Raw genomic sequence first — 24,933 nt, 5'->3', positions numbered from 1 at the left:
TTTGGATCTGCTCCTCACAGGAGATCCTAAATGCAGATCAATCCTCACAGAGACATACAGTAAACCACAAGCAGTCAATTCAATTTTACAGGCTGATAGCTGTCATCCGAGCCACACGATAAAAGCAATCCCACTAGGTCAGATGCACAGACTAAAAAGAAACTGCACTGAAGATAAGGTTTTTCAAGTAGAATGTGAGAAATTAGCCCAAAATTTAAAGTCTAGAGGGTACAAGCGATGGCATATTGAGGAAGCAAAAAAACGCATAGACACTGTTCCCAGAAGCACTTTATTAGAGTCTGAACAGGGTGCAATAAGAAAAAAACAAAAAAAGGAAAAAATCACCTTTTCAACAAATTTTAACAGCAACTATGGGCAAGTGTGTAATATAGTAAAAAATATCTGCCAATGCTGAATAGTGACATAAAATTACGAACTATCTTAAAGGAGGGAGTGCAATTTGTAGCCAGACGAGGTAGAACCATTGGAAGCATAGTGTCCCCTAGTCTTTACAAAGAACAAAAAAACAAAAAAATTTGGCTCTCACAGAAGGGCTTTTTTCCTTGTCATGGGAGTAGGTGCAATATGTGCGCATATGCCAAAAAATGTAACACTGTGAAAAGCAATGACAGATCCTTTGATATTGAAACATTCATTAATTGCAATTCAGACTATGCGATTTATGTCATTGAATGCACAGCATGCTGCATAAAATATGTGGGCAGCACAAAAAGAAAAATAAAGGACAGAATAAGTGAACATATAGGGGATGTGTCAAAGAAAAGTAAGGGAATATCAGGGGCGACAAAGCACTTTGTAGAAAAACACAATAGAACAACAAATTTTTTGAAATTCTTTGGTGTAGAGAGGGTTAACCGACCAGAAAGAGGTGGTGACTGGCTAAAAGCATTAAGAAAAAGAGAGGCTTATTGGATTATGAATTTAAACACTAGGATCCCCTCAGGTATGAATTTCAGGGAAGACCTTATGATGATTTTTTAAAGAAATGTATAAAATGTTTTGTAATGACAATTGTATCCACTGTGTATTTGTAATTGTATCTGCTGTGTAAAGAGGAAGTGATGTCCAGACTTGGGTGTACCCGCCCATGTCAGTCCTCTTTTCTTTTAAATATGGTTGTGCATTGAGCAAAATGTTACCATGATTAAGGGAGATTATTCTCCTGAAACGCGTTGGTCTTTGCTATGGACTTTTTAATTTAAATGAAATAAAGAAGAATGGATTTTTACTACTGATGCTGAGCTATTCCTTGAATTTGAATTTTCACTATTTGTGTCCGTGGCCGGCGGACTAGGCTCTCTTGCATCCCAGAGGAGTGGAGACTGGATTACAGACTACATGTCCAGGTGTGTGAGCGCTTATACCTGTTTCCCTCTCATTATAGTAGTTATATTCTTGTACATAGGGGGCAGTATTATAGTAGTTATATTCTTGTACATAGGGGGCAGTATTATAGTAGTTATATTCTTGTACATAGAGGGCAGTATTATAGTAGTTATATTCTTGTACATAGGGGGCAGTATTATAGTAGTTATATTCTTGTACATAGGAGGCAGTATTATAGTAGTTATAGTCTTGTACATAGGGGGCAGTATTATAGTAGTTATATTCTTGTACATAGGGGGCAGTATTATAGTAGTTATATTCTTGTACATAGGGGGCAGTATTATAGTAGTTATATTCTTGTACATAGGGGGCAGTATTATAGTAGTTATATCCCTGTACATAGGGGGCAGTATTATAGTAGTTATATTCCTGTACATAGGGAGCAGTATTATAGTAGTTATATTCTTGTACATAGGGGGCAGTATTATAGTAGTTATATCCCTGTACATAGGGGGCAGTATTATAGTAGTTACATTCCTGTACATAGGTGGCAGTATTATAGTAGTTATATTCTTGTACATAGGGGGCAGTATTATAGTAGTTATATTCCTGTACATAGGGAGCAGTATTATAGTAGTTATATCCCTGTACATAGGGGGCAGTATTATAGTAGTTATATTCCTGTACATAGGGGGCAGTATTATAGTAGTTATATTCCTGTACATAGGGGGCAGTATTATAGTAGTTATATTATTATACATAGGGGGCAGTATTATAGTAGTTATATTCATGTACATAGGGGGCAGTATTATAGTAGTTATATTCTTGTACATAGGGGGCAGTATTATAGTAGTTATATTCCTGTACATAGGGGGCAGTATTATAGTAGTTATATTCTTGTACATAGGGGGCAGTATTATAGTAGTTATATTCCTGTACATAGGAGGCAGTATTATAGTAGTTATATTCTTGTACATAGGGGGCAGTATTATAGTAGTTATATTCTTGTACATAGGGGGCAGTATTATAGTAGTTATATTCTTGTACATAGGGGGCAGTATTATAGTAGTTATATTCTTGTACATAGGGGGCAGTATATAGTAGTTATATTCTTGTGCATAGGGGCAGTATTATAGTAGTTATATTCTTGTACATAGAGGGCAGTATTATAGTAGTTATATTCTTGTACATAGGGGGGCAGTATTATAGTAGTTATATTCTTGTACATAGGGGGCAGTATTATAGTAGTTATATTCTTGTACATAGGGGGCAGTATTATAGTAGTTATATTCTTGTACATAGGGGGCAGTATATAGTAGTTATATTCTTGTACATAGGGGGCAGTATTATAGTAGTTATATTCTTGTACATAGGGGGCAGTATTATAGTAGTTATATTCTTGTACATAGGGGGCAGTATATAGTAGTTATATTCTTGTACATAGGGGGCAGTATTATAGTAGTTATATTCTTGTACATAGGGGGCAGTATTATAGTAGTTATATTCCTGTACATAGGAGGCAGTATTATAGTAGTTATATTCTTGTACATGGGAGAAGGTATTGTAGTAGTTTTATTTTGTATATAGAAGGCAGGATTAAATGTGTTATTGTAGCATTATTCCTGTACATAGGAGGCAGTATCAATATATTCTTTCTCTGAATTCTACATGTATGGCACAGGGGAAAGGTAATTAAGGCATAATTTACTGATCGACAGGTCACATTCCTTGCACATTAGCTTCACTTACTAGCAAAAGATGTTCTTGTTTTGCGTTAAGGCCATCTACCAACAATTTGTCTGTTATAACTCCACCCACATTATCTGACCACACCCACTTGTTTTGACTCCGCCCATAAGATGGGGCCACTTTTATATTTTTTTCCAGGGCCATTTTAAATTCCCAGTCCGCCCCTGTCCTTCAGATTGTAACATTTTGTGAAGCTGCAGCACAAAGGGGCTCTGATAATAAGCCCATAGCTTTTCTGGCTCATTAGCATAATTTGAAAAGATAAATGCAAGAAGATTACCACAGTCACAGAGCCTTGATCCAAAAGTAAGTGGCCCTAGTTTATTGTGCTTGATGATAGATCAAAAATTTTTAGGATATCTTTCACATCAAAAGTGCTGCCGTTTACATGAGCAACAGGTTATAGAGCAGGAGGAATGGAGAAAATTTGGACTCTCCTCTCCTGCCGGAGCCCATCACCCGTAGGCCACCCGCTGGATTGAAGTCCTGAACTGGTTGGTTGAAAACAGTCAGCGCACGGCACAACAAAAATATTCTTACTTGCGTGAGAATGACGTCTTCTTGCCTCCTGACACAGCATTTATATGAACTTCTGGAGCAGATATGCTGCCGGTACTGCTCGATGAACTGAAGTCCGCTTCACTTCCTAAAAACATACAAAAGCAGAACAAAACATGAATACTCTGCCAAACACCTGCTGGAGAGTCATAAACATGTCACCCATAGGAGAAGCTCAGAGGAAGAATTTGGAGGTCAGATGCTGTCATGTTACATTTTGGATTCCGAAAGCAGCGTCCTGGCCAACAATGTGACTGTCCATTTAGAGTACTTGAGGATCCACGAGGACTTGGACTTCTGGGCTCCAATTTTGGGTTGCAAACTGGCCTTTTCAACAGAAGACAACCCAATTTTGGGGATACTTGGGCGGATTACCTCCGGGTTGATGAACCTTTGCCCATCGCTGATGAGAAGAGGAATGTTTGGAGGTTCAGGTTTTCATGGCGATCCTCCTTCCCCAAGATCATCATAAATGAAGCCATCTGACATGAAACGGTCTCATTGGACCTAAAGTGGATGGATTCTTTTTTTCTTTTTAATATAGAGACAGCAAAGTGGCTTTTGCTTTTAGTTATTCCCACTGGTCAATTAAGTAAGGCCGTAAAGTTTTTACTCTGGATGGGTTGCGGTCATCTGGTTTACATGTCCCTGGGATATCATCAATGATGGAACATTTAGGAGCAATTCTGATGTAGGGAACAAGAATCTACTTCTTACTGTCTCGAGATACAACAAAAAAAAACGCTGCATCAAACCAATGGAAGTTTCCCAAAACAGGTTTTAAACTATCCCATATTATTCCGGACATAACAGCATTAACTTACCAAAGCCCAAGTAGCATTTACAGACCTTGCTGACTGCGTATGAAAGGTCCCATGGGGCCACTGACTCATCAGTTCTGAGACCATATGGGGAATGATGAGTGAGAGGAACCAGGATGTTAGATAATTAGGCTTTACATCTTGTATTGATTTTGTAAAAAGCACAATTAGGAAAGCTTTATTCTCATAGGAACAAGATGGCTACTGGATCCATGATCAGGATCGGGAAGAGATTAGAGATGAGCGAACATACTCGTCCGAGCTTGATGCTCGTTCGAGCATTAGTGTACTCGAAACTGCTCGTTGCTCGGACGAATACTTCGCCCGCTCGAGAAAATGGCAGCTCCCGTCGTTTCGCTTTTTGGCGGCCAGAAACAGAGCCAGGAGACTCTGCACTCCACCCAGCATGACGTGGTACCCTTACACGTCGATAGCAGTGGTTGGCTGGCCAGATCAGGTGACCCTGGGATAGACTAGCCGCTGGCCGCGCTGCTCGGATCATTCTGTGTCTGGATGCCGCTAGGGAGAGAGCTGCTGCTGGTCAGGGAAAGCGTTAGGGTGTTCTATTAGAATAGTGTTAGGCAGGAGTGATTCAACAAGAACCCAACAGCCCTTCTTAGGGCTACAATAACATTATACTTTTTTTTTTTTGTTTGCTTGTGGCTGGGCTTGCTGGCACTAGTAGTGCAGCTAGTACCATATTGTGAGGAATTTGCAGGGGGACTTGCTACCGTTGTGTTTAGCTCTTAGTGACACACATATCCACCTCAAACACCAAAGTGGGAAAATTTATTAGGGGTTTGATTTCAATTAGGCACAGTCTGCCATTTCCTTTTTTATCAAAAAAATAAACGTAAAATAACTCAGCGTCATCTCATCTGGCATAGCAGTGTGCTTTCATACTTGGCTAGAAAATAGCCATAGCAATAGGATAGCATCGTTTGGTTTTAAAAACTAAAAAACACAAAAAAAAAGGTAAAAAAAAAATTAAAGTTATAACTCTCATTTTCAAAATGTTTAACCCGAGGGCTAGGGGTAGAGGACGAGGGCGGGGACGTGGGCGTCCAACTACTGTAGGGGTCAGAGGCCGTGGTCCTGGGCGGGGTGAGACACCACCTGCTTATGAGGGAGCAGGGGAACGCCGCAGAGCTACACTCCCTAGGTTCATGTCTGAAGTTACTGGGACTCGTGGTAGAGCACTGTTGAGGCCAGAACAGTGCGAACAGGTGATGTTGTGGATTGCCGACAATGCTTCGAGCAATTTGTCCACCAGTCAGTCTTCCACGCAGTCCACCCATGTCACCGAAATCGGCACTCCTCCAGCTCCTGCACCTCAGCCTCCTCCCCCCCAGTCTGCCCCCTCCCAGGAAAATTTGGCATTTGAACCGGCATACTCTGAGGAACTGTTTTCTGGACCCTTCCCACAGTCACAAACCACTTGTCCGGTTGCTGCTGAGCAATTTTCCGATGCCCAGGTTTTCCACCAGTCGCATTCTGTGGGTGATGATGACCTTCTTGACGTAGTGGAAGAAGTGTGTAAAGAGGTGTCCGACGATGAGGAGACACGGTTGTCAGACAGTGGGGAAGTTGTTGTCAGGGCAGGAAGTCCGAGGGGGGAGCAGACTGAGGGATCGGAGGATGATGAGGTGACAGACCCAAGCTGGGTTGATAGGCCGGGTGAACACAGTGCTTCTGAGACGGAGGAGAGTCCTCGACCAGAACAGGTTGGAAGAGGCAGTGGTGGGGCCAGACGGAGAGGCAGGGCCAGAGCTGGTGCATCAGCGCCAAATGTGTCAACTAGTGAAGCTCCCGTGGCGAGGGCTCCTGCGGCGAGGGCTAGATTTTCAGAAGTCTGGAGGTTCTTTAAGGAAACACCGGATGACCGACGGACTGTGGTGTGCAACATTTGCCAAACCAGGATCAGCAGGGGTTCCACCACTAATAGCTTAACCACCACCAGTATGCGCAGGCATATGAATGCTAAACACCCCACTCAGTGGCACCAAGCCCGTTCACCTCCGGCCGTGCACACCACTGCTCCTTCCCCTGTGTCAGCTGATAGTCAGCCCCCTGCCCAGGACCCTGCCACAAAAACCCCATCGTCGCCTCCACGATCCTCCACAGCATCCACCAGCGTTCAGCTCTCCATACCCCACACGCTGGAGCGGAAACGCAAATATAGTGCAACCCACCCGCACGCCCAAGCCCTTAATGTCCACATCTCCAGATTGCTTAGCCTGGAGATGCTGCCCTATAGGCTAGTAGAGACCGAGGCCTTTCGCAACCTCATGGCGGCGGCCGCCCCTCGGTATTCGGTCCCCAGCCGCCACTACTTTTCCCGATGTGCCGTCCCAGCACGTGTCAGACAACATCATCCGTGCCCTGACCAACGCCGTTTCTGACAAGGTCCACCTGACCACGGACACGTGGACGAGTGCTGCCGGGCAGGGCCACTATATATCACTGACGGCACATTGGGTTAACTTGGTGGAGGCTGGGACCGAGTCTGACCCTGCGGCTGGTCATATACTGCCGACGCCGAGGATTGCGGGGCCTACCTCGGTCCAGGTGTTTCAGGCCTACTATGCCTCCTCCTCCTCCCACCCCTCCTCCACCTCCTCCTCCGAACTACCAACCGTGGGCACGGCGCCATCAGTCGGTAGCTCTAGGCACAGCAGCAGTGCCGTCGCTAAGCGACAGCAGGCGGTGCTCAAACTGCTGAGCCTAGGCGATAAAAGGCACACCGCCCAAGAACTATTACAGGGCATCACGGCGCAGACTGATCTGTGGCTGGCACCGCTAAACCTGAAGCCAGGCATGGTTGTGTGTGACAACGGCCGTAACCTGGTGGCGGCTCTGCAACTCGGCAGACTGACACATGTGCCATGCCTGGCCCATGTGTTAAATCTCATAGTTCAGCGTTTCCTCAAGACATACCCCAATCTGTCTGATTTGCTCACGAAGGTGCGCCGCATCTGTGCGCATTTCAGGAAGTCCAGCACAGATGCTGCCACTCTCAGGGCAGCGCAGCGCCGCCTCCAACTGCCCGCTCACCGACTGTTGTGCGACGTGCCCACGAGGTGGAATTCAACACTGACCATGTTATCCAGAGTTTACCAACAGCGCAGAGCGATTGTAGACTGCCAGATGTCAACTTCCACCAGAACTGGTAGTCAGGTCAGTCAGCTTCCTCAAGTCTACAATGAGGAGTGGACGTGGATGTCTGATATCTGTCAGGTGCTGAGTAACTTTGAGGAGTCAACACAGATGGTCAGTGGCGATGCCGCCATCATCAGCCTCACCATCCCGCTGCTTGGCCTGTTGAAAAACTCTCTGATCAGCATGAAGTCGGAAGCTTTGCGCTCGTCACAAGAGACGGGGGAAGAAGATTCCCTTGTTGATAGCCAAAGCACCCTTAGGTCTGTTTCTCAGCGCATATCGGAGGAGGTGGAGGTGGAGGAGGATGAGGAGGAAGAGGAGGAGAATGTTGGCGAGACACAAGAGGGGACCATTGTTGAGTCCTTCACTGTTCAGCGTGTATGGGCAGAAGAAGAGGAGTTGGAGGAGGAGGAAATGGACAGTCAGGCCAGTGAGGGGAGTGAATTCTTACGCGTTGGTACTCTGGCGCATATGGCAGATTTCATGCTAGGCTGCCTATCCCGTGACCCTCGCGTTCAAAGAATTTATTCCAGCACCGATTACTGGGTATTCACTCTCCTGGACCCACGGTACAAGCAAAATCTTTCCACTCTCATCCATCCTGGAGAGGAAAGGAGTGTGAGAATGCATGAATACCAGCAGGCCCTGGTGCACAAGCTGAAACAGTATTTCCCTTCTGACAGCGCTAGCGGCAGAGTGCGTAGTTCTGCGGGACAAGTAGCGAGGGAGAGTAGGCGAGCAGGCAGCTTGTCCAGCACTGGCAAGGGTACGCTTTACAAGGCTTTTGCCAGCTTTATGTCACCCCAGCAAGACACTGTCACCTGTCCCCAGTCTCGGCAGAGTAGGGCTGATCTTTACAGAAAGATGGTGAGGGAGTACATAGCTGACCATACCATCGTCCTAAATGATCACACAGCTCCCTACAACTACTGGGTTTCAAAGCTGGACATGTGGCACGAACTGGCGCTGTACGCCTTGGAGGTTCTTGCCTGCCCTGCCGCTAGCGTCTTGTCCGAGCGGGTTTTCAGTGCAGCTGGTGGCATCATCACCGATAAGCGTACACGCCTGTCGACTGACAGCGCTGACAGGCTGACGCTTATTAAGATGAATAAAGCCTGGATTTCTCATAATTTCCAATCTCCACCAGGTGAAGGAAGCTCAACCTGAATAATTTATCCACTCCTCCTCCTCCTCATTTTCCTCCTTCTCCTCCTCTTTGTACAGTAAAGCAGAGGAAACTGGCTATTTTTTGACAGGGCCCAATGGCTCTAGCTATAGTACTTTATGCATTTAATTTTTCTGGAGGGCCACCGACCCGGTCCTCTGTTTTAAACAATTTTTGGGAGTGCCACATACAGGCACTCAATCTATTCAATTTTTCTGGAGGGCCACCTACCTGCTCCTCTGGTTTGAAAACTTTTTTGGACTGCCACATACAGGCACTATCCAAATTAAATTGTCTCCATAGCAGCCTCCACACGTTGTCTCCATTGCTACCTCCAAAAGTCGTCCATATAGCTGCCTCCATACATCGTCCCTTTATCAAACGAGGTGTGTCAGGCAGAAATTTGGGTTGTTTTCATGGATTCCACATCAAAGTTGTTAACTTTGTCGCCACCCTGCTGTGTTATCCACAAAATATACTGGCAAACTTTTACCATTTACGGATATTATTTCAGCGCTTCTTGCGCATCTGTTTACATTCCCCTCACCCGCCATATCCTAAACTTATAAGAACGCTACTACACTTGATCTTATACAAAAGGTTCTTAGAAGTGCTGTTTGGGGAGTAGCCTAGAGACAGGGGCTTGGATTGGCGAAAGCTCGCCTGGCAGCGGAGCGCCAGCTCCATGCCAAGATCCAACTAACATAGTTTTAACTGCAGCACCTTTAATCTACTACTAGTTCACTGCCTCCATACATGGTCCCCTTATCAAACGAGCTGTGTCAGGCAGAATTTTGGGTTGTTTTCATGGCTTCCACAACAAACTTGTTAACTTTGTCGCCACCCTGCTGTGTAATCCACAAAATATACTGGCAAACTTTTATCATGTACCGATATTATTTGAGCGCTTCTTGCTCACCTCCTTTGGTTCCTCTCTGCCACCCATTGGTTTGAAGCCTGAGTCCATTTAGGGTATGTTGCCATGACACTCTCTAGCCTTCCGCTGCCGCTGCCGCTGCCTCTGCATGCCGTCCCCTATAGTGTCAGGGTCAATTATTGCATGTTTTAGATGCTATCTAGCTTCATTCTGTCACTCTGTCATGGCCATGCTGTTGCCCATAATTTTGGCATAATGGTGCGATTAAGCAGCCTCAGAGGCATCCATGCATGCTGCCCCTGCTGTTTCCTGTCCATTTCCGTGGTGTTTCCATCCTTTTCTGAGGTTCCCAGGTGTTTGGCCAAGCTTCCCTGTGCAGAGCCTTGGTCCCCTTGAAAAATGCTCGAGTCTCCCATTGACTTCAATGGGGCTCGTTATTCGAGACGAGCACTCGAGCATCGGGAAAAGTTCGTCTCGAATAACGATTACCCGAGCATTTTAGTGCTCGCTCATCTCTAGAAGAGATCAAACTGACAGAGGGAACAGCAGCCAGCGCCAATGAAGGTGGTATTATAGGCAGCTGCAATGTGGTAGAATTAGGTCTTTTATGGCCGTTTACTCTTATCAATCGCGTTGCGAACATGGCGAGACCTCATTTTCTTACATTAGCTGCAATAATGATTGGGGGCGCTGCCGTCAACAGTTCCTTCTGGAATAGATCTATTGCTTTGCTTTTAATCCTACATGTCATGAGGCCTCTTGTAGGTCATGCTTGATGTCAAGGGAGCGGCCTTACATGGTAATGGCTTTTCTTATCCCATCCTAGAAAAACTTTGCATATTTTCCCAGAATTCCCCTAGTGGAGCATCCATGGCTATAAGACTCCACACACCTACACGGTGGCCTTAATGGGCAGTCTCTGTAAGGAGAAATCTTACATTCCGACCCCTGGAGCACTGCCACAGCCATCACATAGATGTCTTACGACAGATGCCTCCTGTGATGCAGAATAGCTTTTCATAAACCCCAACTGTACCGGTTGTGACATGTTCCTAGTTTGAGAAGAACTGATAAACATGTATGGTGCCCATGTTCTGAAAAAGAGGCAAGGCTGACAAGTTCAGTGCCTCAAGCTCATGTAGATGCCCACATCTGGTTAAGTCAGGAGATTTCTGCCAGGCTCTGGAGATCTACCAGCTTTCCCAGGGATGCAGGACGACTTTTTCTTTGAGGAATCTCCCATTACTTTCAGGAGAGTTGGGTGAGGGGTGAGCATACATTCATGAGGTCTAATAGTGTATGAGCGCAGAACTGTGTGTGTATGAAATAGATAGAGATAGATAGATAGATAGATCTATCTCTCTGTGTGCAGGTATATAAACATGTGTAAGAGTACAAGCAGAAAAGGGGCCCCATGCAGAAGTCTGGCCACAGATAATTTTGCTTTCTTTTGAACTGGATTAAAACACACAATTGTCGTGTAGATTAGGCGCTCGGCATCCTACAAATTCGAACTCTATGACCTGAACGCACAGAGATTTCCATTTTTATTCATAGGCATACAAGACTTTCAGTGCATTATGGGCGTGGCCTCTAGATCTTGTGCACTTACCAAGTTGCATCACCCCATTTGACATTGCCCTGCTCCATGGTGCCTGGACCCAATAGCCACTCCCATAATGCACTGAAGTGGGAGGAACTTTACCTACAAGGGTAAGGGCAAGTACAGGCAGTCCCCGGGTTACATACAAGATAGGGCCTGTAGGTTTGTTCTTAAGTTGAATTTGTATGCAAGTCGGAACTGTATATTTTATAATTGTAATCCCAGCCGGAACTTTTTTGGTCTCTGTGACAATTGGGTTTTGAAAATATTGGGTTGTCATAAGAACCAGGATTAACACTAAAGCTTCATTACAGACACCTGTGATAACTGTTACAGCTGATTATTGTAGCCTAAGGCTAAAGAACAATAAATTACCAATATCCAGGGGTCCGTTTGTAACTAGGGGTCGTATGCAAGTCGAGTGTTCTTAAGTAGGGGACTGCCTGTATAGTTTTTAAGTGTGGTGGAGTAAAGACAAAGTCGCTTTGTTTTTTTTTTTTTTTTAACAGGTTTGTAAACATGAGATGCCCCGGATGGCAGAGAAGCGATACCAGATGTAGCGCCCATCTATTCTCCGCCTGCATTCTGTGCTGCTGTTGTCATGGAGACAGACTTTAATGTATCCTTGTGCTCGCAGGTCAAGTAAGCAAATGAAGCGGGCGCCATGACAACAGAGAGGAAAAAGACAAACGCGAAACCTACGAGCCAAGGGAGCAAGACGCAGCTGCCGGGCTGAGAGGTAACAATTTATATTACCTCCCGCCTCCCGGAGAGATAATGAGACGCCAATGAGAAGAAACATTTCCAAAACATGCAACGTAGTGTTAAAAAAAAAGTGAACATGAGTTACCCTGGAAGGAAATTACCATCGGAATCCATCCTGATAAACCAGGGACATTACTCATAGATCCAGGCACCGGGACTGTAGTAATCTTCTTATATATGTTATCCATGTTTTCCTACCTTCCAAAATTAACTTTTATAATTATGCAAATGAGTCAGAAGGGCTCTGAGGGGATTACCAGAGCCCATCTGTACAGTGACTTCACAGGTTGTTACACGGTGCAGGAGCAATTCCCCTTCCTCTGCCTGCTGTAATCCCACACAGTTGCTGGATGGGGAGTGCTCCTGCACAGTGTAACAACCGGTGAAGTCACAGAACATAGAGGCCCTGGAAACGCCACTCCCGAAAAGCTTTTCTGTCTCACTAGTATAATTATAAAATTGATTTTACAAAGAAGGAGGCCATGGGTAACAAATATAAGTAGATTCTCACAGTCCTGGTGCCTGGATCAATGAGTAATGTCCCTGGTTTCGCAGATGGATTTTGATGGTAGATTTTCTATAATGTTATTGTGAGGAGGGGGGGGGGGAGGAGGAGGCGAGGTTTGGCTTCTGACTTATACCTGCGTTTTACCTCGCAAGAGCTTACAGTCTGAGGACCAGGTACAAGTCAGTTTGTACCTTGTAATGTAGTATTTTATATGTACATTTGTAAAGCGCTACTGCATATGATGGCGCTATATAATATCATTATTATGGGGTCTAATGAGAATCCAGTAAAATTGTTGCCCTTTACTAGTAGAACTGTTTGGTTTTTTCCTTTCTATATGAAAGATCTCCTTCCTGGAAAGGAACATCTATTTTTACGATTAGAATACACCCTTCCTGGATCCTGGTGCCGGCCAGGTGGATAATCCGGCCTCACCCTTTCCAAACCCTGTCCAGAAGAAGAACAAAAAAAAAAACCTTAAATTTGGTGATCTGATAAATCTGTTTAAAGTTGTTCTGATTCCAGCACATGTTGTATTTCTTTTAATTACTTATTCATTTCCTAGAGTCTTTCTGCTTGCTGTCAATGAATATCTACAACATTTCCAGGTGATCGTGTGATGGGCGCAGCTCGTTACAAGAAAACGCTCTGATAATTTCCATCCTACTACCAGAGGACAAGCAACTTTTTTGGCCATGTAGCACTTTGGTTTACATCTTGAACAGTAAAGGATCTCATTGGACGACATCATGCAGAGATGGGTGTCTAAAAATCTATTCACTGCAAAACAGGGCATTCAATTTCTCACCCCATTGACCCCTTTTAAAGGGAATCTACCATTGTACACCAAGCATCCCTACACATGGCTGTGTGTGCCCTGAAACAGGATCCATTCTTCCTTTAACTTCCAATAGCCTTGTTTTGGAGAAAATAGTCTTTTAAACTTATGCAAATGAGCCTCAGGGGCTCCTGTGTCACAGAAGTCCCTACTGGCAACACTGTCTAAAAATTATTCTTCACACTGCTTTCCTCCACAGCCAAAGATTATTAATTAGCCAGAAAGGGCTCCGGTGACAGACCAAACCACCTGAGGCTCATTTGCATAATTTTAAAGACTATTTTCTCAGAAATTAGTCCTTGAGAAGATAAAAGGAACAATGTATAAGTTTTCAGGGGACACAACAGTGTGCTTGGGTGTAAAATACAGCATCAAAGTGGTAAGTTTCCATTAACTATGTATACGGGGCTTTCTGTGTACCCCGAATGCTAATCTTTAGTTCTGTCTCGACAGATGGGAAATTACTGCATAGCCAATCACAGGTCACAGTGTTGATCTGTCTCAGTGATCAGTGATTGGCTGAGTTGCCACTTCCTGTTTGTCAAGGCGGGACCAGGAAGTTGAGTTTAGGAGTGAACCAATGAGAGTTGGGGGATAGGGGGGTTGGGGGAGATCTATTCTATTATTATTATTATTCTATTTATTTTAACCCATTCTACCCCATTTTTAAAGAACTTTTTTCACCAAAAAATGTGGGATATTCTGAATATTTCTATTATAACACCCCTTCCCCATCTTTTTAAAAAGGGTCATTTGTTTTAAAAAGTGTCAAACAAACACTCAACAGAGGGGCCCTCTTAAAAACAGAGAAGCCACCGTGACCCTTTAACCACGGCTAATCTGGTATCATCCACAGTCGAGGTGAAAGAGCCGACACTGACAGCAGCAGGAATTTGCGGAGCGGAGGGAATGACAGGGGGACACGTGCGGAGGGTGAATGGAGCACATTGTTATGGCGCGCTACCATCCATCTCACTGCGACTTGTTTAAACAAGAGACTGTTTCTAAAACAAAATATTTCCACCGCCATGACAAACTCCACTAAAAGCCGCGTACAGCGAGCGATTCTCCCCACACGCGCCAACATCTGCAATAGCAACACAACAAAACAGAGACCAAACTTCTAGGGCGTCCTCCCAGCTGTATACTGCACATCGCATGTCATTAAAGGACATATACCACCAGAATGAAGGACTGTATGCAAATGAGTCGGAGGGGCTCCAATCTCCATTAACACCTATGGAGCCTGGAGCCCCCCCAGCTCATTTGCATACAGTCCTGGTGGTAGATGCCCTTTAAGAGAAGGAATCTACCATTTCCAGAAACAGCGGCTCTTATACATGGGCTGCGTCCGATACTGCAGCAAAGGCTTTCAGGAGAACAGAGATAAAGGGAACCTGTCAACAGGTTTATCCCATTAAACTAGCAGCCCCCTCCGGTAGGAGATGAAATGTCCTTTCTAGATTTCCTCCTTATGTTAAATCTCACCGGTTTACCCATACAAAAAAAACAAAACAAAATTTTTTAATCTTTCCCAAAGTCAGGGAAACATGAGGAGTAAAGTTTAGTGGTTGCAGAGAGCGTCACTTCAGCAGCCCCCCCCCCCCCCCATCTTCTGTTCTATAGCACCTAGAGACATGCTGCTGGTGTCATATTAAAGATAAGGATCCCATTGTTCCGACATCATTAGGCTACAAATGAGCTACAGAAGCAGATACCTGAAGCCAATGACATATTTGGAGATGCAAGCTGCAGATAAACATCTAGATCCCGCCTATCGTTTAACAACCTGTATGTTGAGTTTTGCAGATTACAGAACCATTAAGGATCTTATCTCTCAGATTCAAGCTTATGCTTAATATGACACCAGCAACAGGTTTCTAGGTGCTATGGAGCAGAAGAAAGGATTCTGCAGTGACACTACCCCTGCAACCACTAAAATTTGACTCATCTGAAAACGGGATGAGAAGAGTCATATTTTCCTGACTTTGGGAGAGATTTTTTTTTTTATAGGTAAAAAAGTAAGACTTCACACAAAAGAGGGAATTTAGAAAGGACATCCCTTAACTGAGGGGCTGCTAGTTTGTTTGGGCAAAACTTGGTGACAGGTTCTCTTTCGGATGCAATACCTGACACAGCCCATGGACATGAAAAGCCTTTAGGACCATTTAGAAATGTAGTGCAATGTATGGGAGACAGCAGTAAATCTTCCCAATTTGCATTCTGGGGCTCAGCTACAGTACTAGACACCACCTGTGTTCATGAGGAGTGAAGTTTCTGGGAAAAAGTAAAACTGACATTATCAAGGCCCAAAATTCTGGGAGGAATAAATGGCCCCCACAGGTCTCTCTACAAGAGTCCAAAAACAGAGACAATTGAGAAAATGACGTTGGCCAAATCCTTGACCGGAAAGCCACGTTACCCAATGTTCTACGAGAAGTTGTAATGTGCAGGACTGCTACATATGCAAAACTAATTTCCGTAATCAAATTAAAGCTGCAGTTTCCATAGCGACACCGAATTCTGCGGAAGTACAAGACGCTTGGATGAATTAGGATTCGCAGATAAGTCTGGTTGAGTTTCAGTTTAAGTTTAGAAGGAATATTATAATTATATGTATCGGTACTATAGGGGTGGAAACCATATCAGCATCTTGTCATCCAGGGCCATCTAGTGGGTTGTTCATTAGCCAAAATTGGGAAGGAGGGGGGGGGGGGGGTTCACTACATCAGATGGGGATGTTCCCATGGCAACTCAAAGGAAAACAAGACACAGATGCAGGAGGTTTGATAGTAGCATGTAGCGTCTGGTCAACGGGTCTTGCTGTGACAATTGGGGGGGGGGGGGGTGCAATCGGTCTGCTGTTACTACTGAGGATTGTAACCCCCATTGAGACCTCCGCTTAGTGCTGTATGGAAGGGGACTTTGCAGACGTCCATATTGCAGAACATTTTGGTTTTAGGACATGGTAAGTTTTAATGACCTCCGGAGGCTTCTGGCCTTACATAGTCAAGTGGTAGAAGTCCCTACTGACTAGAGCTTTGGATCTTGCCCATAACTGGTTAAACAGAACAGGTATTTTATCAAATATTAGTCACTTTCGAAACCAAAATATGGATCAGAACATGGTCATTGACACATACAACAACGAGGTGTAGTCATGGTACCTGTCTTCAGGAGGCCACTCTTCAGTTCCTTCTTGTATCGGCCCGGCTGAATATTTCCATCTGCGAAAGTCCCAATGTTGACCTTCTTGTGACTGTAGTCATCCTCACTTCCGGTGCAGAATCCCATAGGGCTCATACCGGCATCGGAAGGCGTCTTGACGGGCGATACAGACTGACTACTGGGGCACCCCGTGTCATCTAGACAAAGAAGGAATAAAGATAGGTTCATAAGATCCCTCATATATAGACCCTTGTATTATATGAACCAAATATGGTCTACATCTTCTTCAGCCTCGCAAAGTCATCTTGGGACAAAAGCTCAGTGAATATTTACGACAGATAGAATTAGGTGAAGGCTTATTTTTGGCATTTCTATGGAATAAGGAAGTTCTCCAAATCCATAACAACCTTCATGCTGAGGGGATGCAGACATCAGAGACATTAGATGCCCAATTTACAAGTCAAAGCGGAGAGCAACTACCTACTTCTGCCCCCCCCCCCCTTCCTGCTCTCCAATACTAGAACAGTATAGACAGTGCCGATGCAGCTCCTTCCCCTTTCAATACCTCTGCATCCAAACGCTCGTCTGTGATCTACGTACAGGCAGTCCCCGGGTTACATACAAGATAGGTTCCATAGGTTTGTTCTTAAGTTGAATTTGTATGCAAGTTGAAACTGTATATTTTATAATTGTAGATCCAGACTTTTTTTTTTCCCCAGTGACAATTGGAGTTTCAAAATTTTTTGCTGTAATTGGACCAGGGATTATGAATAAAGCTTCAGTACAGACACCTTACAGCTGACCATTGTAGCCTGGGACTATAGTAACATCCAGAGAGCTTTACCAGAGGTCAGAGGGGTCTGTCTGTAACTAGGGGTCATCTGTAAGTTGGGTTTCCTTAAGTAGGGCACTGCCTGTACAGACAAAAGTCCAGCCCGTAGACAAAAGTGGCGCAGTTTCCTGCACAAATCATTGGTATCCCCTCTAATCTACATTAAAAACACAAACCACACCTATAAGCTAATACTGTATAATAAACAAAAAAGTTGATCATAATACTAAAAAAAAATATAAAAATAAATAAATAGATTAATATAAATACAGGCAGTCCCCGGGTTACGTACAAGCTAAGGTCCGGAGGTTTGTTCTTAAGTTGAATTTGTATGCAAGTCGAAACTGTATATTTTAGAATTGTAGATCCAGACAAATAAAATTTTTTTATGTCCCAGTGACAATTGTAGTTTAAACATTTTTTGCTGTAATTGGACCAAGGATTATCAGTAAAGCTTCATTACAGGCACCTTACAGCTGATCATTGCAGCCTGGGACTATAGCAAAGCATTCAGAGACTTCACCAGAGGTCAGAGGGGTCTGTCTCTAACTATGGGTTGTCTCTAAGTCGGGTGTCCTTAAGTAGGGGGACCGCCTGTAAATAGATGAATATATATTTTAAAATCTGCGTCACAACAGCCTCCGAACACACAGCCGTCCTGACGGCGCACGCATTTCCTCCCGTGCTATAGGCGTCTGTTTTATGTAGAACACGGGCTATTTTTATTACGTTTAGGTTATCTGCGTCTATGGAAACATTCTGCATAATAGAGACCTACAGGGCGCCGGGGGCCCGATCCAGAATTTACATTTTTTTTTTTTTTTTTTTTTTTTTTTAAAGTTAAGAAACATTAGTCAATTTATTTTGGAAGCTGCAGCCTGATCTTTCTTTTTCCAGTGTCATAATGAATAAAATGCATTTTGGGGGTTGTATTTCGCTGCTGACTGTACAGAGCAGATGCGGCTGGCAGAGCGGCTCTCCGCAGCCTGACATCCGAGCCGGGGGCCTCCAGCCAAGCACATAGATGAAGGGAAGGAGGTGGTTCTGGTGTCATGTGCTGCACACGTCCTCCCATGTTACTAGCTGGAGCATACACGCTGGCACTACCTATTACACCGAGGGGGGGGGGGGGGCTGCAGGCTACACAGTACAACCGTTCACATCCAGCAGGGAGTTCACTACTAATATTTGCATTTGCTCAAAGAACATAAAACAGATGGATCAGCTCACACACAGATCTTGTGTACATTTCACTGGTAGAACATTCATTTTCCCTAAATAACGTCCTTGGATAACATTAAATAGTCATATGTGCAGTCAAGGGTTAAATTAAAGCTTCTAGGTATTTTGCTGTATAGGCAGTCCCCGGGTTACATACTAGATAGGTTCTTTGGGATTGTACACGGCGGTCCCCTACTTAAGAACACCCGACCCATAGTTGCAAACGGACCTCTGGATATTGGTAATTTATTGTACTTTAGTCCCAGGCTACAATAATCAGCTGTAACAGTTATCACAAATGTCTGTAATGAAGCTTTAGTGTTACTCCTGGTTCTTTTGACAACCCAACATCTTTAAAATCCAAATTGTCACAGAGACCAAAAATTTGGACTTGGGTTACAATAATAAAGTTTACAGTTCTGACTTACATACAAATTCAACTTAAGAACAAACCTGCAGAACCCATCTTGTATGTAACCCGGGGACTGCCTGAACTTAAGTTGAACTTGAATGAAAGTCAGAACTGTATATTTTATAATTGTCGTTCCAGACAAAAATTTTTCTGTCCCAGTGACAATTGGGGTTTCAAAATTTGTTGTTGTAATTGGACCAAGGATTATCCATAAAGCTTCATTACAGACACCTTACAGCTGATCATTGCAGTCTGGGACTAAAGTAACATCCAGAGAGCTTCACCAGGGGTCACAGTGGGCATAGAGGTCTGTCTGTAACTAGAGGTCGTCTGTCCTTAAGTAAGGGACTGCCTGTAAATCCTACAATAATAATCCTATAATATGCTAATTAACACAAACACATATTGAGAAGAACATTTACCCAAATTTTTATTTTCCATACAATGCACATCCGATAATCACAATGGAATAATATCACCAGAGAACGCTGAAACTCAATACCCATATAGCAAAGTGGTTAATAGTAAAGCCCATTTTGGCCCAGGGCAGTGAAGTGGTCGATGATAAAGTCCTTGGTGGATCAGGTCAATGTAGGGTTGTCCGGGATGGAAACAGCAGTTCGAAGAGGTTACATTTCTATCCCCCATCCATAGGACCTCCATTCCCCATGACTGATTGGGTGACAGGTCCAACACTCTGCCCCTCAATGCAATGTCTATATAGCGTCAGAGATATCCAAATCATCTCCCAGGTCCCTTCACCAAGTCAAACCCTCTTGTGAATGGTGATGGTACCAGTAGAGGGACCCCTGATGATTGGAAGGATAACCTGTGGATAGGCAACCACTGTTTAACATGAGCCACCCCTTTAATAGTCCACTTTTGCGTTGCTCCTGTACAAATGAGGTGGGGGGCCTTAAAAAACAGGTGTCCTGAGCAATGCCTAGCTCAGTGATGGTCAACCTTTTGGAGATAGAGTGCCCAGAGTACAACCAAAACCCACCTACATGTCGCAAAGTGCCAACATGACAATTTAAGCAGTAACTTATTGATCCCTAGTTTCAATCGTATTTTCGTCATGAGTACACCAATACAATAGAAAGATGGAGAAATTTGGATTGTAGCTTCCCTCTGTGTTGGGGTGAAGGCTTGGGTGCCCACAGAAAGGGTTCTGAGTGCCACCTCTGGCACCCGTGCCATAGGTTCGCCACCACTGGCTTAGCTTGTAGGCCCTTCAACCTGCAGCAGAGTGGTTGTGGTTTCACACAGAATCTATTAACTCAAGAACAGACTTAAAGGAACTGTGGATCTTCTACAGGAAGATCAGGTCAATGGTCAACCATACGGTTGTCGAAAGAGTAACTTATCCTCTATATGCTCCACAGGTGCACCGCCACACTTGAGCCAGTAATGTGCACAGCAAGTGAGGACTATCCGGCCGCGCTCTGTTGTGAAGGGGCAATGGAACGGGCGCATTTAAGGTGCACCGAGGAGCCTACCGGGAATGTGTAGGCCAGTGCTGAACTGACAGGCAGGAGCGGGTCTGGACAAGGTGGGGCCCTGGGCAAAAAACTATAAGGGAGGCCCCAAAATAAAAACTATTGTATGAAGAGTCACAGTCAGTAAGAGGCTCCTTTAGCCCTGCACCATAATAACACTTTGTAGTTACACCCAGTAGTAGGCAAGTATCTGTAATATGGGGCTGTAGGAGGATGTTATAGGAGAGATACCGATAGATGATGAAGATAAATGAGAGAGCGATACAGTAGAAGAGTTAAAAATAGTGATTGATAAATGGATAGAAAGTAAATAGGGCAAATATATATATACACACACACACACACAGGAGATGGATGATGAGCATCTTCACCCAGGCATTCAACCAAGGGGTAGTAAAAGAGCAATACATCACCAGCCCACAACATGCGGGGGCCCCTTTAGGACAGGGGGCCCAGGTCAATTGCCCAGTTATCTTCCCCCTGACATGACAGGGGTCAAGACAGGGGACAGGGGTCCGAGGCTGTAGGCATAAAACAGTAGTGGTTGTGGCCAACGACATTGAACGTGACCAAATATCAGTTCCTGCCCGAGGCAACTTACAAATACGACCACATTGAGATCTGTATGTACAAGTTGGCATGACACATGGCTACAACTTGCCGGGCTTAGCGTAGTAGGAAATATCACAAGTTACAATGTTGATGCTCCATTACCTGAGCAGAAGCTGTTGCTACTTATGGTCCTCGCAGAACGACTTGAGGTCAAGTTGAAGTCTTTGCTGTCCTCTTCCGAATAGGGGGATTCAGAAGACGGGGAAACCTTCTGCTTTGGTAAGTAGGGCCGCAGGACCAGGCGGGGGATGCGGCTGCGGGCAATCTCCTTGTCTTGCATTTTCTGTTTACAAAAATATATTAAGAAAAAAAAAACATTTTTGAGTCATCTGCTTCACACGCCGGAGGAAACCGAGAATCTTAACGTAAAACATAATGGAGCAGTTATCACGGATTGCTTGTGTTTCCATGACAACCGTCTCTGAAGCCGCGAGAACATCTGCCAAAGCGTTTACCGACAAGGAATACAGATTGTAACAGAAGCCATTACCATAATCACAAAGCGGATGAAAAATAAACCTATAAAGCGATGTCTGATGTTTATCACTTGGCCCCCGTTTTATCAGTAGGGGGCAAAAAGCGCCCAAACACTTACCAGGGTCTTGGACATGTTATTTTTAGACATGGGGCCAGGATGGGTCAATGGCTGCGTCACTGGTAGATAGGCCCTTTTGCTATTCCGTTTAACCTACCTGCGTCTTTAATACTGTAGTTGTAGGGTTCCGATCCAATGTTCACGACAACATGAACCACACGTGTGTAGATATTTGCCGTCCTAGATAACACTGTGCTACAGAGTGGATAGGGCGTTACACAAGTCTGAATAAAAGTAGATGCTCCAGGCTGGCCCATGGCTGCTGCTCTGTACGTTGGAAATGGCTCTCAAAAATCGTCATGTCATGCAAATAGAGTAATAGAAACCAGTTCCCACGACTGTACAAACCTGACGGACACAACGCGTGTTCAGAGAAGGACTGAGGTTGGTGGGTGTCCCATGATTCTATTAATGCCCCTTCTTCTATGGTAGAACAGATGGTTCCCCATAATAGATGAAACAGGATCTGTCTGGTCTGTGAGTGGCCATTACTGGTAAAACCGGTGCCGCGCTGGGGCCCTAGAGTACTTCCAGGTTATTGTTCGAAACCTCTACGATGGGTGGTGATGGTCACGGAGAGATGTAGGCATTGGACTATGGCATCCTCTGGTCACATATTACTCAGACATTCTGGAGACTGCAATGAAACTTAGAGGTAACTTTTTCTGGTGAAGGGTCACTTTGACCTACAGGGACCCCCCCCCCCCTCCTTCCCCCACAATTCACACTCAATATTAACACTGTGTCACTTACTCTAACTTTGTACCCTGCACATTCTGCCTCCAGTCAGTGGCTCCGTGTTTAATCAATACTTGTTGGTGCCAACAAGGGGGCACATAAAGAAAGAATATCCCAGAGAGAGTACGACATCACAAATATATTTCAAATCTATGGAAAATTCAATACACTTCCCCTACACAACGCTTTTAATTAGTGTCTATTAGTGTCTGTGTTTAATTAGTCGCCTCAGGTTATGACAGGGATGACCCAATTGTCCACCTATTTATAAGGGGAAATATAGGACATCAAGTCATCAATAAAGGTTTGCAAGGTTAATAACTCTTAGGTCCCTTGACCACGTGGCACTACGACATTTGCCCCCCCACCTCGCTCTCCCCGATCTTATGGTCTGGGTGAGACCGCGATGTCCGTAGCCATATACTGATCATCACTGCACACAGTAAAACGGCTAGGTATATGCAGAAGTCGTTAGTCTATTTGGGTTTCCGACAGATTTTGATCTGTCCTATATTCAAAGTGGCGTCAACATCTCCATACATTTCAGTGGGCGAGTAATTTTACCACCGATATTCCGGCCGAAAAATCTGTGGCAAAAGATCCCTCAAAAGGCTTTTCTGAGACCGACTCTTTTATGGTGATGTCTACAACGAGTAGGGACACTTGGTCACTACCAGTGGCGTAACTTGAAGCTGATGGGCCCCAGTGCAAAGTCTGTGCCAGGGCCTCCGACTATAATGTATGGTTTATAGTACTAAGCTTCTCATATGGGAAAGTGACACCTTATGGGCCCCATAGCCTCTACGGGCCCGGTTGCGACTGCACCCCCTCAAGTTACGCCCCTGGTCACTACGGATGGAGGGGTGTTCTTCAGGCTTTTTGGTTCAAAATCCCTTTCTAACGATTATATCAAAAGTAATAAGACATCTTAAAGGTCTAGTAATCTTTTCCCCACTTTATTTCTGCTCATTTCACTCTTTCTAGAGCCAAGAAGACTTCACACATTTCTCCGTCCTCCCTGCTCCGCGGACAATAATTACAGAGAAAAGTGACAACTCCTGGCACCCGGATGAGGGGCAGGAGATTTCTTGCACAAGGATTATGTAGCTGTAGTCATGTCCTCGGACTACCGACAGGAAAGGATCGCAGCCAAATGTACCGCCTGTAATTACTGCTCAGGACTGGATGAGGAATAATTTATGGAAATATCTTTGGTTTCGGTAGTGAAGGAAAATAACAAGACAATATTTCTGTTCTCCAAGACAAGACGGCAACAATGGGTCCATAAAAGAACTGTACAGACTTAGAAATAAGCATGGCTTAATTGTACCTCCATGGTATGGTGAAGACTTCTATATCATGGCAATTAAAAGGGTAGACTTAAAGGGGTTGTCCGGGTTTATTCTAAACATAACCAGGAGGGGGAGGGTGGCAGTTGTGTTAAGAAAAAAAAAAAAAAAAAAAAAAAAAAAAAAAGAGGTTTATACTTACCTCTGCCGGCACTACCGTTATCCTGCGCCGTCTCCCGTCAGCACCGTGTCTGTTTATATATATACGCAGGGCACACCGACCCGACCATTGCCATGCACCGGACACAGCATTACATTCAATGCTGTAGCCAAAAACTGGAAGTTGTCGGGTCAGCGTGCCCTGCCTCTGTATACAGAAACAGCGCTGATGGGAGACAATGCAGAACGGGAGCACCGGTGAAGGCAAGCATAAACTCTTTTCTTATCCCTCCCCAATTCGATTGGTTATAAGTTTTGGACAAAAACCCTCACAACCCCTTCAAAAGGAAATCTTCCACCAGGATGAAGGATTGTAAACCAAGTACACCAACATGCTGGTGTGTGCCCCGTTGATCCTGGTGTTAAATTTCCTTTCAAGGAAATCAACCATCAAAATTATGCAGCTTCATAGGCTGTTACACTGTACAGGAGCACATCCTCCTCCCTCTGTCTGATATAATCTTGTGGCAACAGAGGAGGTTTCAGCACACAGGAGGAACACACTTAAAGGAAAAGTGCAGCCGCTCCCAGGTTTTGCATCACTGTAGTATTGGACCCATCGCAGATCATACACATTACCAACTATGGTGGCGCTACAGAGGACGGCAACACACGCCAAAATATTCCCTTACATAACAGGGAAAGTGTAACGTGCTCCTCTAAGGGTCCCTTATTAAGCAGATTTGATGTTTCCTCGTTGCCCACAGTTTTTGTTTTTCCAAAGACAACAAAGTCCGTGTCCTTCACATGTTCTGCGTGTTTACAGGCCATTTCCAGGAGCCGTCACATGCTCCGAGGAAACATGAGCCGGGAGAGCGGCAGCCATGTGGGAATTATTACACCCGGCTGCTAGGAAACCACAGGCAAATACCGGGCCGCAGCGAGGAAAACAAATCACCCCACGTCCTGGGCAGGAATCTCATGTGCGATGTGTGACAGAATGGAGGAGACACAGCAC

The 24,933-nt window shown here is 44.7% G+C and overlaps 1 protein-coding gene across 6 annotated transcripts in view; it reads right to left on the bottom strand.

Annotated features, from left to right (window-relative positions):
- Positions 1 to 24,933, bottom strand: part of SYBU (syntabulin) — a 40,460-nt gene that overhangs the window by 12,235 nt on the left and 3,292 nt on the right. For all 6 annotated transcript variants that reach the window (XM_072151306.1, XM_072151310.1, XM_072151309.1 and 3 more), the window contains exons 3-5: positions 21,237 to 21,417; positions 16,558 to 16,755; positions 3,637 to 3,742 (exon numbers count right to left, since the gene is read on the bottom strand). In XM_072151306.1, coding sequence (XP_072007407.1) covers positions 3,637 to 3,742; positions 16,558 to 16,755; positions 21,237 to 21,417 — 485 coding nt within the window. The remainder of the gene's footprint in view (positions 1 to 3,636; positions 3,743 to 16,557; positions 16,756 to 21,236; positions 21,418 to 24,933) is intronic.

This window comes from Engystomops pustulosus, chromosome 5, assembly GCF_040894005.1.
Source record: "Engystomops pustulosus chromosome 5, aEngPut4.maternal, whole genome shotgun sequence".
NCBI classification, from domain to species: Eukaryota; Metazoa; Chordata; class Amphibia; order Anura; family Leptodactylidae; genus Engystomops; species Engystomops pustulosus.
The sequence above is the reverse complement of the archived record's forward strand: the minus strand, read 5'-3'. Positions and strand labels throughout refer to the sequence as shown.